Here is a 19,961-nt window from a genome sequence, read left to right as displayed (position 1 = left end):
CATTCTATCAATTTTTTTAATGCGCACAATACATAGGACTAAGGTTTTTCCAGACATTTTTTTTTTCAAAGTTGGGGGTGCGCATTATACACAAGTGCGCACAATACTCGATACTTTCGGTACGCATAACATACCTATATTAGTTTAAGATTTTTTAGAAATTTGAAGCGAGTGGTTAGTTTTTTTCATTTGGGTCAGAGTTCAGACCCCTTTCTATATATGGTATCACAGAATTCGGGCCCAGAAAGGGCTTAGCCCCTGTGCATAAACATATGCTTGTAAACATTACACTTATTGAGGAAAAATACAAGAATTGTAAGCAAATCAATTTTAAGTGCATCCAATGTAAACATCTTACGACTTTTTATTGAAACATCACAGTGAATTAAACCATCAGAACTGGAGCATGGTGACGAAATGTAACTTTGGATTATTTGTCTATTATGCAAAGATTATCACAATATCTCTATGAATATTTCTTTAAATCCTGTTATATTTTGTATTCTTATACAGAAATGTAGCCCTGTCTTGTGACACATGGAGCTTATATCCTGTTTATGGCTCTTCTTTATGTAAATCTCTGATGGAGAAGGATGTTACTCATTAAATCTCACACTCCTGTATGCATGCATTGCTCAGAATTATTCTGCATGTACGTACGTGTATGACTTTTGTTGGTAATTAACCCATGGTTAGTATCACTTCTATTACATCTCATACAAAGAAAGAATGAACTTTTCACTCAACTCATAAATAAGCATAAGTGACTTTATGTGACCTATGAATAACAATGAAAATTGTCAGAATTGATCCCCTGGTTTGGTATGATAGCAGCAAAAAGATATATATTTTCTCTGTAGTTCTATGATAAGTCTAAGACAGTCAGCAGCATGCTGAGCTTTGTAAGATAAATTCAACCCCCACCACTGTTGAAGTTCCATAAAAATGGTAAAGAGTTTGAAAAATCTTGGTAAAGTGTTTGAAAAACCTTTTTATGTGGATCTGCATATTCTAGCATATTGATATTTTTTGCAAATGGTTGTCGTTCGTTGTCATACATCGTGCGTTAAGAATTTAATTGAACATTTTTAACTTCTTGATAACTACCATTCCAATTCTTTTCAAATTTGATATGAAGCACCATTAGGACAAGGGTGACATCAATTGGAAATTTCAGGACTCCAGCACCCATGGATCCCATGGGACGGGGCAAAAACTGCCCCAAATTGACCAATTTTCAAAATTTTCTGAAGAACCACACACGTGTAAGAAAAACTAAATGCATAATGATGTAGACCAGAAGGCCTCTACCAAAATTGTAAATTTCATGATCCCCGGGGTAGGGGTTCTGACCCCAGGGCGGGGCCAAACTTGTTATATAGTGTTTATGTGTAAAACACTTAAATAACATCTTTTTTAGTGCTATTGATACTAAATTGAAAGTAAATAGATATTTCGAAAGAGTAGCTTTATAAGTCTCTACCAAAATTGCAAATTTGATGATCCCAGGGGCAGGGGTTTTGCATGGTATCAGGGTGGGGCCAAAATGGACAGTTATTAAATGTGTGAACAATAGACATTTTTAACTTCTTGAAAACTATCATTCCAATTCTTTTCAAATATGGTATGACACATATTTGGATTAAGGGAGACATAAATTGTAAATTTCAGGATTCCTGCACCCCTGGGGACCTAAGGGTGGGGCAAAAACTGTCTAAAATTGATCAATCTTCAAAAATTTTCTTCTCTAGAACTGCAGGTGTAAGAAAAACTAAATGCATAATGATGTAGAGCAGGAAGACCTCTACCAAAGTAGAATTTCATGATCTCCGGGGTAGGGGTTCTGACCCCAGGGCGGGGCCAAACTTGGTATTTAATGAGTGTTTATGTGTATAGAACACTTAATTAAGTGTTAAATAACATCTTCTTTAGTGTTAGTTGATACTAAATTGAAAGTAAATAGATATTTAGAAAGAACATGCAAGTAGTCCTCTACCAAAATTGTAAATTTGATGATCCCAGGGGTAGAGGTTTTGGTATCAGGGTGGGGCCAAAATGGTCAGTTATTAAATGTGTGAACAATAGACATTTTTAACTTCATCTGCGGTGGCTTAGAGGTTAAAGCATTCGACCCACATGTGGAAGGCCGGGGTTCGAATCCCAACCGCGACAGACCTAAGTCGTTAAAACAGGTAGTGATAGATCTATCGCCAAACGCTCGGCATCAGGTGTGAATGTAACTGGTCCTCGGAGATGACCTTAAAAACGGATGTCCTGTGTCGCAATAGGTGTGGCACACTAAAGAATTTCCCTCACTGCTCAATGGCCGGAAGCGCCGAGTAAAGGCCTAAATTTGAAGCCCTTTGCCAGTCTTGGTGACGTCGCCATATCAGTGAAAAATTCTCGAGAGAGACATTAAGCAAAATACACTCAATCAATTAATCTTCTTGATAACTATCATAATGATTCCAATTCTTTTTAAATTTGGTATGAAACATATATTTTGAAGAAGGGGGACATAAAATGTAAATTTCAGGATTCCTGCACCCCTTGGGCCTGCAGGGGCGGGGCAAAACTGTCCAAAATAGACAAATTTTCAAACATCTTCTTCTCAAGAACCACACACATGTAAGAAAAACTAAATGCATAGTGATGTAGAGCAGAAAGGCCTCTACGAAAATTGTAAATTTCATGATCCCCGGAGTAGGGGTTCTGACCCCAGGGCGGGGACAATCTTAGTATATATAGTATATATTTATGTGTAAGTTTGCTGATACTGTATAAAATCTAAATGCATACTTAGGAATAGTAGAAAAGGATGTACAAAAAATGGTGAATTTCACAATCCAGGGTAACCCAGGGTTATGACTTTAGGATGGGTCCAAATTAGTCATATCTTTTGATGTTTTAATGTTAATACACCTATATTATTAAAGCCTGATTTGTATGGAAATTTGTACACAATTACTTGAGTTAATGAATTTTGATAAATTAATACACAACTTGTCTAAGAAAGACAGTGGGAATATGAAATTTTCAGGAAATCTTGTCAGGTTCCTTTCCTTTAATTTACTTAAATAAATTTGATAGAAAAAATTCAAAATCTTGGTTTCCATGGCAGCAGATTTCTTGATTTTTATTCAGAAGCTTATTTTCTAGAATATCACAGCATATAGACATTTATAGTGTATCTAAATAAATTTTTATGGAATACTGATTAATTTTGAGACACTATATATTCCATTTTTTAAAAAATTGAAACACAAGAGATACATGTACAAATGTTGTATCTTTCTTCAAAGTATTCTGTGTTTTCCTCCATTTCAAAATGTCCCTAGAATATTTTCATAATTAATCATTTTAAGTATCTGAAAAAGAATTATCTTTATAAATTGTTACATAAATATTATTTGATCTGAAAATTAATTTATTTGGCTGATTACAATGTTGTATGCATATAAGTAAATTTAATAACTTGCTCTAAATGTGCCCTTCTTCTATCAACTGATTGTGAAAGTAGAGTGAGATATAATTAAAACCTCAGCTTTTAGGGGCCTAATTTCTTCATGCCTGTTTTGGAATACATTGTTAGAAACTATATTTTTGTTTTGAACCCATTGAAACATTTAGAATTTTCATGATTATTGAACAAGAATTGAGTAAATGAAAACAAATAAATTTAAAAAAAAAAAAATACATGCATACATTATACACGACATGGCTTCAGACAAAACGTCTAGCTCTACAATTCGTCTTCCTTCAAACTACGGCGTTATAGATCTAATCAACATTAATATGAGCTACTTCGTTTACAAAATCAACAGCTCTTCCGCGGCCATGGTAGCTAGTGTCGCTGAAGTTGATCGTCTCCATGCTATTTTTTGAAGAATTTGTGTCACAGTCACCTTGTGACTTTGCACCTTTTTCTTTTTCACACGTCTGCTTCTCGCATACATTCCGGCGTGTGTCATATGTTTTACATATTAGTTACTATTTCTGCAGCAGTGTTTCGTAAAGTTAGTAAAAATGATTTGAAATATAAAATACTTAGAGAGATAAAGCGTACTTATAGATTTAAACAGGAAAACGCTTGGGAAAATTAAATATTCCTAGCATGGTTGTTAATATTTGACCAAAAGCATCGATCTTCGTCATTGGGGGGGGGGGGGGGGGGGGGGGGTACTTTTCACAAACTGATCTATTATAAACCAGAATAGTTTGTACGTTTCCCAAGCAAGATTCTAATTTCACCCAACTATAGTAAATATCAACAAACAATCATCCTCTTGCACTTGCACAGAATCATTGTTTATGCATGATTGACTTTCTTTTTCTAAATGGCTAGATGCAAATTACATACATGGAGGAGCAATTTCTGTTATACTATCAAAATTACTGTGGCACATACTATATATATATATCTATATATATATTTAAAAAATATGAAAAGAAAACACGGAAATCCTCCGTAAAGCTTTAGCGCTTTCATTACATCTTCAGAAGCTTTACAAAAATGTATACAGTGGAGCCTCGTTAATCCGGACACTTTGGTTCCCAGCAAAATCGTCCGGATAAATGAAGCGTCCGGATAATTGAATCACATATTTTCTATCTTTACATAAGTAACCATTATATATGCCTACTTTATTGATGCGTATTGAATTAAACACATTCTATCATTGGATTTGACCATTTGCATTAGTAAATAAATTATGATAATGTTAACATTTACATGTATTTTAAAGCACTAGAATTTAATGTACGTGTTCAGTGTATTTGCCTGTGCTTACATTGTACATATATATGAGCCCTACAAATAAATATACAAAACTGTGTACCGTATGCACTAAAAGAAATAATGAAGTACTTTATGTAACTATAAGTAAATAAATCATTAGTAACTAACATAATCATTTACACTTCAAACATTTCATCACACTTTTAATTCTTAAAGACGCCGGTAATTTCTGTCACGATTCACGGGTTCGGCGGTCTAGCTGTTAAAACAATCTTCACCGTCCAAAGTTGATATAAGAATTTCGTGATTATCATGTCAGTTGACAACATTTTTTAACCAAAATTCAATCCGCCAGAGTTTATATTTCTTATTCTATAATTATCCAAAATAATATTGGGAGAAGAAAATCATTTAAGCTCGTAATATCAAGACCTACTACTGCTTTGATCTATAGCCACGCGCACCTATTATTTTCATGATGCGATAATAACGGAACAAAACTCAGGTGAAACTAACATTATGGGTACATGCAAAATTTAATTATCATTACGGCATGATATTTAATTTATTAATACCATTAGGCTATTGATCAAGACTATAAAATAATATGCTACAGATTTATTTACCAAAATCAACACTACACGCAATAAAGATCATATGTGCGAAAATTGGCAATACAATGTCTCGATCGGCACGTGCTATCTAACTGACATATCATCACACACCACCTAATTATAGGGAGGTGTTAACAGGGTACAGGTAATGGCTTCAATTAGATAGTTTGGCTTGTTTTCTTTATAATTTACGCCTTGCTAAAATTGTCCGACACAGACCTTCCCTAAACAAAATTACCGTCCGGATTAACGGTACAATTTTCAATGCATTATAACGTTTTGTAGTAAAAAGTGACCGTTCGGATCCGGAACGCGAATTTCCGGATTAATGATGCAAAATAATGTATAAAAATTCCGTTCCCTAGAAAAATCATCCAGAAGGTGAAGCGTCCGGATTAATGGCATCCGGATTACCGAGGCTCCACTGTACATAGCAGTATCATAGTAACAGTGATTATGACATCAAAGTAAGCGGAACGTTAAATGTCTATATTGTGACGTCATGGATAATGTACAACAATGATCTGGAAAAAGTACGGGAAAATCATAGGCAATTATAAAAGACTATTAAGTTTTGGCTTTAGAATACCAATGAAATGTTTTTCTTTTTCCCGTCTCTGAATAGCACTGGCACATCTGAGTTTATAAAATGGGAAAATGTTAAATCGTTTTTTACCACACGTTTCCAGGTGAGTGCACTTAACTGGATTTGTCTGTATTCAGGTGTACTGATGTGCTGCTTACTAGTACTATGATACTGCTATGTATACATTTTTGTAAAGCTTCTGAAGATGTAATGAAAGCGCTAAAGCTTTACGGAGGATTTCTGTGTTTTCTTTTCATATTTTTTTAATATTAGTATCCGATTACCGAGACTCTACTTCAATTTTGGATATATATATATATATATATATATATAAATTGATGATCAGATGGAGTTCAATCACATAACATTTATTTCTCTACAGGCTGTTTCGTAAGGGGGTGCTGTGGTTTCCCCTCACTCGTTGGGAGAAAAATGACATCTAATGAAAAACATCCGCATGGCTGAGTATATGTTACACAGAAACATACTGGATAGTTGCTAAGCATGATTACACACAGGATTGAGTAAATAGAAATTTATGGGAATGACGGCAAATGCTGACAAGTTCTGAACGCTTGTTCAATGAAGATTTTTCGGGATGACCTATTATAAAGAATTTCTCTAGAATACAACAGTGCAACACTTTTTTGAAATGTTTGAGTATGATGATGTTTTTCCTAAAAATTTCCCGCTTGATTTTGTAGTCAATATTTTGGTCTTTCAATGTCCATATGAATTTGCTGTCACCTTGGTGGTATTCTTTTTCGTGGGATTACGGAATGAATGAGTGTGGTTGGCGTATCTTAATTTGAACTCAGTGTCTACTAGGCCCACGTAGCTCTCTTCTTGCATGCCCATTATCGGCTCTGACTCTAGCTAAATACACAATTCCGTGGGCGCGACGTTCACCGTTGAGCGGGCATTGATCTTTGTTTCAGCAATTACACCTGTTACATTTATCTCCAGTCTGGCGCACTTGTTTGATTGGATGGCATACAACTGTATGATATTTTAATAGTACATGTATTTCTGTTGATAATCGGGTGCAGAACATGTCCTATAGGGAAACACTCATCTATGATTTTGAGAAACTGTTTACCCAAGTTTGTTTTTACGTTACTATCATATGGGGGGTTAAACCATGTGATGTTACGGGAACAATTTCCTCTGCTGTTCTGTTTAGTTTTGGCCGATTCGTCGTATGTTAGCTTGTATTTATAGCCGCTTTCATCAAGTGCTTTTTGGTATATGCCGGCGGCTTTGACGAATTCCTCTTTGTCCGATGAAATTGATGACAATCGGTGATTGATGCCTGATGGTATAGTTTTAAGTATGGAAGGCGGGTGGTTGCTGCCGGAGTGTACGTAACGCGGAATGTTGCCAAAAGTTTGCACCTGTCGGTCGGTAGACCACATGTTGTCTGCTCAATATCTTGAGAACCATTCACTTGATGATAATGATATTTCATATGTGGGTTGGTTATGAGTAGAAGAGGACCCCTATTGTTTTTCAGATCAAAAGGTCAAGGGTCAATCTAGTCTGGACATAGGAATATAATGTCCACTCAATATATTGAGAACCCTTTGTTTGAAAGACATCAAACTTGGCACACTGGTACATCCTAAGGAGTAGATTGCCCCTATTGATTTTGAGGTCATATGGTCAAAGGTCAAGGGTCAAACTGGGCATAGGAATATACTGACCATTCAATATCTAGAGAACCCTTTGCTTGACAGACATTAAACTTGGTACACTGGTACATCTTCAGGAGAAGATGATCCCTATTGATTTTGAGGTCACATGTTTAAAGGTCAAGGGTCAAACTGAACATACGAATATACTGTCCATTCAATATCTTGAGAACCCTTTGCTTGACAGACATCAAACTTGGTACACTGGTACATCTTCAGGAGAAGATGATCCCTATTGATTTTGAGGTCACATGGTCAAAGGTCAAGGGTCAACCTGGACATTGGAATATACTGTCCACTCAATATCTTGAGAACTCTTTGCTTGACAGACATCAAACTTGGTACACTGGTACATCTGCAGGAGATGATGACCCCTATTGATTTTGAGGTCACATAGTCAAAGGTCAAGGGTCAAACTAGACGTAGGAATATACTGTCCGTTCAGTATCTTGAGAACCCTTTGCTTGACAGACATCAAACTTGGTACACTGGTACATCTTTAGGAGAAGATGAACCCTATTGATTTTGAGGTCACATGGTCAAGGGTCAACCTGGATATTGGAATATACTGTCCACTTAATTTCTTGAGAACCCTTTGCTTGACAGACATCAAACTTAGTACAGTTGTGTATATTCAAGAGAAGATGACTCCTATTGATTTTGAGGTCACATGGTCAAGGGTCAAACTGGACATAGTAATATACTGTCCACTCAGTATCTTGATAACCCTTTTGCTTGACAGACATCAAACTTAGTACACTGGTACATCTTCAGGAGAAGATGACCCATATTGATTTTGAGGTCAAAAGTCAATTGTTGAACTGGACATAGTAATATATTGTTTCCTATATTTTAAGAATTCTTTGCTTGATTGACACCAAACTTGGTACACTGGTACAGCATAAAGAGTAGATGACCCCTATTGATTTTTAGGTCACATGGTCAATTCACTCTTGACATAGGAAGATATTGTCTGCTCAATATTTTGAATTGATGATACTACTATCAATTAAATGATGCATGTGTATAACCCTTTTCAATTTTGCACCATGGGGGCATATGTGTTTTACAAACATCTCTTGTATGAATAAATTTTGAAAGTAGTATTGTCGGCGGTATGTTAAGTTTATAAAGAAATTGTTTACTTGGATCTAAAAGTACTATTAATTTATCAGTTTTTAAACAATTTTATACGCCCGTCATTAGACGAAATGTATTATGTTATGGTGCTGTCCGTGCGTCTGTCCGGCTGGCTGGTCGTCCATCCGTCCTGGGTCATGTTTTCAGGACTTTTTTCTGTAACGGATGCATGTACAACTTTAAAATTTGGTCACAATATCTCCCTCAAGAATTGTAAAAGTGAGTTTGCATTTAAGCTAATTTGGTCCATCCTTGACCTACTTTAGGGCTATAAGTAGGTCAAACAGTTTTCTGGACTTTTTTTCGTTACAGATACAGATATTGCCCTGAATTTTACACATAAGCTTCCTTTCAGAAGAATGCGAGTTCAGTTTGCATTTCCGCTCGATTGGTCCATCTGTCCGTGACCTACATTGGGACTAAAAGGTCAAATAGTTTTACGGGCTGTTTTTGATTATGAATACAGATATTGCCCTGATATTTTGTCAAAGGCTTCCTCTTGGAGGATTATACAAGTTCAGTTACCATTTCAGCTGGATTGGTCCATCATTGACATACTGTTTGGAAAAAGTAGGTGAAACAGTTTTCCGGGCTTATTTTCTTTACGGATACAGATATTGCCCTGATATTTAGTCAAAGGCTTCCTCTTGGAGGAATACAAGTGCAGTTAACATTTCATTTGGATTGGTGCACTAAGATCTACAGTACTTCAGGGTAAGAAGTAGGTCAAACAGTTTTCCAGATTTTTTTTGATATGGTCACAGGTATTGCTCTGAAATTTAGTCTCAACCTCCCTTTCAGAGAAATACATAATCACTTAACATTTCAAACATTTCAACTTAATTGGGGCTAAAAGTAGATAAAATGGTTTCCTGGATTTTTATCATAAATAGATATTGCACCAACATTTTGTCACAACCTCGCTCTCAGTGAAATTTTAATACATAATCTGTTCACATGTCAGATGTATTGGTGCACCATGACCCATGCACACTTTAACCGTTTTCGGTACTCTTGTTCACATTTAAACTAATTCTTCAGTACCTGAGGATACAAAACTTAGTAAAAAATATGATTGCATGGTCAAGTCTTTTTACATTATTTTCATGACTCAACACACTTGAAAATTACTTGTGTTTGAACTTGAACAATCAAATTAAAATATCCTTTACCACCGAGTTTAACAAATTATACGCGCATCATTGGTTTGATTTTTAATCATAATAAACCTTTTAGTACTGTTAATTTTGAAAACACAAACCGGCGCATGTTAATTATTATCGAAATTTCTTTTTAATTTCCTTGCTTCTTTTGTGATGAAAATGTTCGTGATTTGAATGTACGTTACCAATGTATATGAAACTTGCTCCTGGCATAGCTTTACCAGTCTCATCAGCTTTGCATAAATGACATGTACCAAACGACAGAATTGATGACGTAGTGTTGCCATGTGATGAAAATTTACCTTTATGATATACTTACAAGCAATACCACGGGTAATTCAAATTATGAAATAGATAGGCAAGTGCTCTTAATTATTACACATGCTCATTTAAGTACAATTCAAATACATATATAAAAATATTTTGTTGCGTTATTGAAGTTTGAGAATACTACTTTATGATTGAATTCAGTGATGACGCATGACAAGTGATTTTGTCACACATGATTAAGTACAAAAACGCACAGGGGCTAAGCCCGTTTTGACCCGAAACTCATTATTTATGGTTACAATGAGTTTCGGGTCAAAACGGGCTTAGTTCCTGTGCAGAAACGTTAAATGTTTGTTTGTTACCCACAGTAACAAACATTTTAAGAAAGCTCAAGAAAAATTGTATTGCATATAATATTACACATTAATTAAAGGCAGTAAAATTTTGTTTTGTGTACCAATGTATATAAATTAAATAACAGTATAGGTATACACAGATTTTCATTATACTCCCGCAACAAAGTTGGAAGGGGGGGGGGGGGGGGGTGATACTCGAATCGGGCTGTCCGTGTGTAGACGCAATGGTTTCTGGGTTCTAAAGTGTTATCCTTTCCACCTACAGTCACCATATCATACATATGGAGTACCCATGGGACAAAGATGTTCCATATCGATTTTGGGGTCAAAAGGTCCAAGGTCAAGCACACTCCTAGAGAAGACACTACCCAAGGTTTTGTCATGCCCTTTCTTTTTTTACACTCAGGAAAGAAATTTATACCTATTAACAACACCCTTTGGGAGATTGGGGAAAGCGGGAGGGGGGGTATTCTTAATGAGCATTGCTGCCCAGTACCTTTTGTTGCAATTTGACAAGGATTCAACCATTTCAAAGCTACCCTTTTGCAATTAATGATGAAATTTTTGTATTTTTCATGCCTGATTGTGAAACTGTACCTTTCTATATTGATGAATTACTGGAAAAATAGCCATACAATGTATATCAGTATTTTTGACAGAAGTAATACATATACAGTCAACTCTCGATAAACCGCCACCTTTTGTTCTTTTGAATTTATGGCGTTATAGCGAATTTGGCTATTAATTGAATTTCCACCATCTTGGGAAAAATGAGTTACTTTTCTTGTATATGTAAGAGTTATCTTTCCTTTATGTACAAAAGGCAATTCTAAAAATATCTCGAAATTATTTTTCCAAATTTCTGTAACATAATTAAAATGATGTTGAGGCTTCATTTCAAAACAATACACAAACAAGATACATATATACATTATGTTTCAAGTTATTTAAGTAAACCTTGTGTATAGTGTCGGTATTTAGCGCACCGCGAAGCTGTATCCTGGTACATATAGGTGAGCCGTCATTAACTGGACGAAGATCAACGAGTATTTCAAAGCCAGTTTTTTTGAAGCCGAAATATCACTAAAACAGTAGAATAATTGGGGATTTCCTGCAGTGTACATTTCAGATGCATGGTTTCAAGTAATGTCTTATTTATTTAATACTGGGTACCTCGATCCTGTCCAAGTGTATGCTGGAGATCGATAATCACCAATTTTCTGCATCACTGATCAAGTGCAGCCATGGCGGTTTATCGAGATAATTAACACTTTGATATAGACTTTCGTAATAAAAAGACTGTGGCAAATGGTGATAGCGAATTTGGTGTTTTTAAACAAGAATTTTAAGTAATAGGAAAAACGCTCTTAGAAAAATGCAGCGTTATAACGAAAATGGTGACGAATTGAGTGGCGATAATTCGAGAATTAACTGCATGCAGTATTTATTTTTTTGGCATGTACATGCCTATCCTCTATAGAACAATGGTAACGGATATTTTAATAATGGTAACGGACATTTATTTTCAGAATTGAACCATTAAACAGAAAAGCATGGGAAAATCCCTATCTGAGATTCAAAAGGCAGGCATAGAAAGGTTAAAGGAAAATGACAGTGAGGCATATCTTGCAAAATCAGAGGTCCAAAATGCTGAAATGTCTCACTCAACGTAGATAAATTTGATACTCTACTGGGACTTGAAATTATTATTTTCTGGTTCAAGAAGTTCTACAGTATCGAAATAAACATTGAAAATGATTGTGTTGCATTAATATGAATTGATACGATTTCTTTTTACTAGATTCTTCTCGCACAATGCTCATGTTGTCGTATACTTTTATCCAAATTTAAACTCTTTATATCTTGTATTCAGAACATTAAATTTATCGAAAAGTATTTGTATAACCAAGAAATAAGATAAACATGATATAAATCAGTTTTAACTAATTGATTTTAACGAGTATTTTGATATTATCTAATCTTAACGAACATTTTGCAGCTAAAAATTATCTTAGGTACCTTAATTAAATCACCATGGTGCTACACAAAGACGGATTAATTGTTGTATAAAATCTTTTCCTTCCAAATTCTGTGAAACCTGGTGGATAAAATGGCATATGATTTCATGATCGAATCAAAGTTGATTTTTCTATTTTTCATTTTGCCATTTGGACCTACTTCTTGAGAAAGACTGATAGTGACTGACTTGTAAAGAGAATGCTTCTGATGCTGAGTGCATTATAATAGTGACTGACTTGTAAAGAAATTCTTCTGATTCATATAGTAACTGACTTGTAAAGAAAATGCTTCTGATTACATATAGGGACTGACTTGTAAAGAAAATGCTTCTGATGCTTAGTGCATATAGTGACTGACAATGACTTGTAAAGATCGAGAATCGATCATGCTTCTGATGCCGAGTACATATAGGTTCATTCTGTATGATGGTGTCACAAAGCAATACTATTGTTATTAAACTTATATGCCACTAATGGTCTGCACATTTGTGACTAACTTGCATGTGTAATATAGCGTGTGTATGTGTGCATGTATTTGTGTGATTTTGACATTGTTTTTGGTCTCTGTTTATTGTTCTGTCAATTATCAAAGAGGTGATTGCAACTTTCAAAAACCCATTTCATTTATGCCACCTCTCCTCAAATTCTTCTATAGCTCCATTTTTTCCATTAACCTATTTTCATATTTCACAAAATATTTTTACATACTTTCTTAAGATATCATGGGTAGTATGTAAGGTAACATTTTAGTATTTTTTCAATGTAGGTCAATTTGATTTGCTTATCATATATTTTACTGGAGCACAGACAAATTCACAGTACAAATCTATACAGTACATAGATTTAGCTATCAGATATGTTTCTCCAGTAAATGTCAGTTTTTAACGGTAATAGGACAAGGAACAGGCCGATGATCAGAAATCTTCCCCAGAAACCAAAGGCAAAATTAGTCATGGCCGCAGTCGATCATATAGAGAAGGAAAACACAGTAAAGGAGATCGGCAACGTTGTCACAGTACTGGTCCAATTCACGGATCGGTTAGTACTGCGGAGCTTGTACTAACAAAACACACTGTATGTGGCCTGATGCGGTACAGCTAGCCTTATCTAGATGGAGTATTGAGCATTTATTGACTGTCTTGTAATACACAATTTCTATTGTAGTGTTATGTTTCTCACACAGCAGTAGGCATTATGCAGTAGCCTTGATAAGCACATCCTAATTTTCTTAGTATATGTTCAATTATAACTCCCTCTGTAAATGCTGAGGGTATGCTGGTTTCTATGGAAATGAAGGGTGGTTTTTGCTGTTTTGCATGTCGAGTAAAATTGTTGGTATTCGTAATGTTAATAAATATTTCAATGTCATCATTTATAATTATCAAAGTATACTTGTAAAGTGAGTGCCAGGAAATCAGTGGGGATTAGACTTTATAAAGGCACTCGCTGTTCATGTGTGCTCTTTGTGAGATAGCTGGACATTTTGATCTGACATGCTGGCAAAGAAGAATCAGCCATTATTTTTGCTTTGAATGTGTAATGACTGTCTTGTATCATCAACACTAATGAATAGCTACTAACCACTAATTAATGCCTGATATTTTGTGCTGTGGTTTTATAATTATCAAAAATGGTTTATTTTCATCATAAATAGTCTTAAATTATCCTTTTTATCAATTGTTTTATCATAATTATCAATGTTTTTGTCATTATATCAATAGTTTTATCATTATTATTAACAGTTTTTCCCTTATTATCAATAATTTTATCATTGTCATCAATAGTTTTATCATTATAATTATCAATAGTTTTATCATTAATTTTTGGTTTAGAAAGATCACAAAATCAAGTAATCCACAATGAGACAGTATAATTATTTGATGTACCCACAGTATAATAGTTTTTATAGTATTCCTGTGCCTACTTTCTTTACTTTTATCTGCTTCATTGTCTGTTTTATATGGATTTCTGACACTTGTACCTATAATGTGAAGATCTCTTTAATTTGTCATTGATTTAATGTGGTTTTTAAAATTTTCTTTTCAGTAATGTAGATTTCTCCTCCAGAAGCAGTGCTATAGCATCATTTAGGTTTCTAAAGAGTGAAATAACCAGAGTTTGTAGAATTGCCCTGAATATTCATATTTACAGTTGTTTATACTGAGAAAATGTTTTATAGAATGCTAATGACTAATTTGTAATTTCACCACACCACTGGTATAGCTGGTGTGGACAGATGAGACACCAATTAAGCTTTCAGGAGACACTAACTCTAAATCTACCAAGGAACAGCTCTTAATTAACATGTGGAATTTATCATAACCATGCAGATTCTAATTTCAAATCCTTTAAACTCTGCATTTGCAGTGGAATTGCACTGTGAAGTCTTACTAACTTCATTTGGAGTAAACATAATCCAAGTTTTTGAAGAATTTTTAATGTTACATGTGTATATTTTACTGTATATATTTTCTACTCCATTTTACACAATGAGACATGATAGGATTTTATGCTTCCTTTGCCAGACAGTGACAGAGCATTTTGCTTACATGATAGCATTCTTTATTGAAGTTCTTGGTCTTTTCTCTTGACATTTTGCAAAGCATTGAATTTGCCCTGTGGGAGCTTAAAGCTTTGTATTTGCCAAATTTCTTTGACACTTCATTGTGAGTTTGACTAGGTGTGACATGTAATGTTGGTCTGTTTGCTTTTCCCAGCCCCACAAAGCCCTGATGGAACATTTGGGAGTGGTTCTAGGGGGATCAGAAGAGAATTTACCAGAAACAATTATGTTGGTCAATACCTCAGAGTGGCAGGGACAGGTGAGACAATTTTATAGGTAACAGTAATGTTGCATGGTTAACACTTCAGAGACAGGTGAGACAATTTATAGGTAACAGTAATGTTGCATGGTTAACACTTCAGAGACAGGTGAGACAATTTATAGGTAACAGTAATGTTGCATGGTTAACACTTCAGAGACAGGTGAGACAATTTATAGGTAACAGTAATGTTGGTTAACACTTCAGAGACAGGTGATACAATTTTATAGGTAACAGTAATGTTGGTTAACACTTCAGAGACAGGTGAGACAATTTATAGGTAACCTTAATGTTGGTTAACACTTCAGAGACAGGTGAGACAATTTATAGGTAACCTTATTGTTGGTTAACACTTCAGAGACAGGTGAGACAATTTTCATTTCTAATGGTCAACCGAAATTTGAGTATCAGTTACTGAGTTACAAGTGAGGTACAGTACTCACAATTCCTTGTTATGTAAACAAGGCTCGTGTCATTTTTTTGTTTACATATAGATCGATTAATAGAAAATAGCATGTTTAAAACAAATTGAGATTTGCCAAACACTAGAAACTATTTAATTGTGTTCAGAATTAACTTGAAAATTAAAACATCTGCTTTAAACGAAACTTTTACTTGTATATTTAGCCTATGTAAACATAAACATGACATGGGCCTTGTTTACATAACAAAGATTATTGTGAGCTCTGTATCTCCCAAGCACCTTGACAACTGACATTCACAATTTTTGCTGACCTATAGAAATACCTTAGTTAAGCATTCTAAACATTAAAAATGAAAAAATAAAGTTTGAAAATTTTCAGCTCAATTACCGTGTCCATGCCCCTTTAATGTTGGTTAACACTTCAAAGACAGGTACGTAAGACAATTTATAGGTAACCTTAATGTTGGTTAACACTTCAGAGACAGGTAAGACAATTTATAGGTAACCTTAATGTCGGTTAACACTTCAGAGACAGATAGGTAACAAGAGGTACATGTATAAACAGAGGATGTTTTATGACCTTGATGCAAGTTGGATCTAACATCTAATGTTAATTAGATTGTGTGGGTTTATAGGCTAACATGGATAGTTTTAATGAATACGGTATGTTGTATAATGTATTAATTGTTTCTCGTTAAATGTTTGATTGGAGACTGAATTATTTGTATTTTCATGTTAAATCTTTGATTATAAATGATGTGTTTGCTCTCTGTGTTGATTTGATAGATTAACATTGTAAATGTTTTTTTCCCCAGTTGTTCCAACAGAAGTTTCAGGACAACAGTTACAACATGATTTGTACATGTGGAGAACCAGACGTAAAGGCAGCCATCAGTGCTCTAGTGTCCAAAATACAGAAATAGTGAGTAGTTAGAAATATGTTGGTTATCCATATGTCACACAGACAAATCTGTCCTATCCGAGTGTTGTGTATGCTTGGAAAAGTGCTATTCCTGATTAATTCTGTAATCGATGAATGAATTTTCTTTGCGTCATTATCAAAATCGGCAGACATTTAACCTTCTGAAAAATGACAATTTTTAAGTTTTTGAAATCTTATTTTTTAAGTTGGATGAAATAAAACACATAATAATGAACCTAAAAAGATACAACTCCGATCAAGAAACAGCATAATTTTGGAATATGATGATATATATAAGACACCACTCATCATAATATGTCCTTCCTGTTACAAATTTTAAAATGCCAATAAAAAATCAAAATCATTATGGAAACTTTTGCAAACTGCATTGACATGATGGTGGAAAGGTCTTCCATAAAAATAAATTAAAAAACACTTCTCACAACAACCAATGACAACAATTTATACCTATGAACATTGCAAAATGTGACAATATCTAAGCAGCAAGATAATCTGTACATTATTAAAACGATTAACTTAGGGCTATTCCAGAAATAAATACATGGGGGGGTCGGGAGGCACCTTTTGTATATACCAAGCACCCATAAAAAAAAAATAAAAAATTACCCCATGACCCATCAAATTGATAAACTCATTTTACAATGACCCATCTAATTAAAAAAAAAACTAACCAGACCCACCACGAAAATATTTTTTAAAATGAAAACGGTACAAATCTCGCGAGGTTTTCGGGACAAACATTCTAGTCAATGACGTGGTAATGCCTGTGCGACATTGTATCACAGTAGTTCTGAAGAAACGATGTCACATCAACAATCAAAGGCATCTATGGCGGGAATGTTGGAAAGATTGGGAGTCCAAACGATGCTATTATCATGAAATGGGTATGGATATGTTTTTCCATGAATCGTTCGTCTTCTAATGGAACCCGCACCCGGAGGCCTCTATATCACCATCACACTGACTGATAAATATAACGCATCGGTACCCTCGTATAAATCAACTAAGGTTTGCCTATTTTTATTAGAAAACGGAATACCTATTGGTTTCAAAATATTCCCAAAATCGATGCACTGTAAACTCTAATAATCTACAGAACAGAGTTCGCTGCCATCACGTCCAAAGGGACTCTACTAAACGCGCCTCTAATTTGAAGAGTGCCGTAATGGAAAGTTATGCACAGCAAAGAGCGACAACTCGATTAGTTCTATGTTACTTCCGATTTCCGATTTTGAAAGCACGTTTTCAATTTTCCGTCCGACGTTTTGTAACCAACACGACAAGAGCGACAATAAAACTATTCTGAAAACTCAACACCCACGTGGCACAAAATAAAACAATAGAAACTACCCACTACCCATAATACATATTTTTTTAACAGTCCAACCACGGACCAAATAAAATATGAAAAAATACGACCACCCACACAAAAAAATATCATTTGCCGCCCGACCCCCCAATTTGATCATTTCTGGAACAGCCCTTATTAAATTATTGCAAAACAGTTTTGAAAAACTTTTTATAGTTACTGTAGATATTAACAACTTGGAAATATTTCAAAAGACTTTGGTGCACAAAATGATATTAAATGAAAGAAATTTTAGTGATTATGTTACCTGTAACAGGAGAGACCTGTTTATAACAGGAAAGACAGTCATCGTAACGGGACAGACAAATCAGTGACTTTTCATAAATCTATAATCTATCAATAAATTTTCTTGTCTATATCTATTACAGATGTATCATGGAAAACATGAATAATTAAATACAGAAATGTTTGAATCAAAATTATGAGACAGAAGCTCAACTTTTTTCTATAATAAAGAAATATAACAGGAGGGAAGAAAATTGTAACAGTAGAGACATTTTTGGTACTAAGAAAGGAAAATTCACACTTTTTAGAATTATTTTTATTCAAACATAAGAATCCACACTTTTCAAAATAGTTTTGTTGATAATTCTGCACCATTTGTATTTTCAAATTACGAAGAAAATTAAAGAAATGGAAGATTTTCTTTTTTGTTACAGGATGGACAGCTTGACTGAATGAACTTTTGTGCATTAAAGTCACATTTTTAAGATATGTCAGAATAACGAACATATGGAAATTGACTCACCTTAAGGCTTTGAAATGTTTCTTAGCAAAATATAATACATATATAAAAAAACCCATCAAACCATCATTTGATCTACTTAAATGAATGTTACAGGAGAGACATAATCAGTTAGCACTAAAAGATGACAGTGGGATAAACAAGGTTCAGTAAATTTATGACCATTTCACAACAACAGGGATAATTCTCCAGTCCATACATGTATATTAAAACATGACAAATATGATGACACTCTCAGTTGTTCAAATTTAATATATTTACATTGTATACGGTAACATTTAATTTCAATCTAATGAGATTAGGAATGTTGATTGGTGTTTTAGCAAAACTGAAGAGAGAAAAGCAATACAAAGTAATCAAGTATTCTCTAGGTCCTTCCTATATTGATGACAGATAAACTATGGTTATAAACTTTTATTTCTTCAATACCACTCCAAGTCTCATTGTTTATTATAAGGTACGTAAGAATGTCTTATTTTTAACTGATCAGACTCCGTAATTATAGCTATAACATGTCGCTTTCTGTAGTAATTAAGTTTCTTGTCAAAATAAAGTGATGCATATCATCTGATCTCACATTAGGATTGCAAAATTTGGATAATTTTAAAATAGTGAAATTAAGAATGACTGTGTATCAACTTAGTGATGCAAGAACTTTTGTTTCCATGATTGTCTTAATTCTCTCTTTTGCAACAAACTGCAAATGTTTAGATACATATGTTCTGTGACAATACGCCGGTTTCGAGATACGTCCGAGTTATTTCCCTTTGGAGAACTCTCGTACATAGTAAGGCACGAAAGAATTTGTTTACACGCGGGGGTGGGACAGATATTCATCACAGCGTAAGTGAATGTACTCAGTAAGTTTCTCATATGCTGTTTGATAACCTGAATTCAATTGATACACAAACAAAGTAAGTGATAAGTATTTAGAGAGTATTTAAAGACATAAAATTCTTATCCTATCACGTTATTTCGCTATTCATAAGTACCATATCCAAGATATTTCTTGCGAATATGACATTGTTTGTATGTTTCCACTTCGGTAAAACATTTCTTTCGATAGTATTTAGTATTTCCCA

At 34.4% G+C, this 19,961-nt stretch overlaps 1 protein-coding gene across 11 annotated transcripts in view; it reads left to right on the top strand.

The window, feature by feature from the left end:
* LOC125648853 (phosphofurin acidic cluster sorting protein 2-like) overlaps positions 1 to 19,961 on the top strand; it is a 328,050-nt gene that overhangs the window by 172,059 nt on the left and 136,030 nt on the right. For 8 of the 11 annotated variants that reach the window (XR_008802948.1, XR_007360461.1, XR_007360460.2 and 5 more), the window contains 3 exons: positions 13,471 to 13,650; positions 15,294 to 15,398; positions 16,638 to 16,744. Coding sequence is in view for 8 of the 11 variants with exons in the window: in XM_048875849.2 (XP_048731806.1) it covers positions 13,471 to 13,650; positions 15,294 to 15,398; positions 16,638 to 16,744 (392 nt within the window). In the remaining 3 variants the exon portion in view is untranslated. The remainder of the gene's footprint in view (positions 1 to 13,470; positions 13,651 to 15,293; positions 15,399 to 16,637; positions 16,745 to 19,961) is intronic. The other 3 variants (XM_056165014.1, XM_048875852.2, XM_048875850.2) reach the window with 2 other exon arrangements.

This window comes from Ostrea edulis, chromosome 5 (genome assembly GCF_947568905.1).
Source record: "Ostrea edulis chromosome 5, xbOstEdul1.1, whole genome shotgun sequence".
NCBI classification, from domain to species: Eukaryota; Metazoa; Mollusca; class Bivalvia; order Ostreida; family Ostreidae; genus Ostrea; species Ostrea edulis.
The sequence above is the reverse complement of the archived record's forward strand: the minus strand, read 5'-3'. Positions and strand labels throughout refer to the sequence as shown.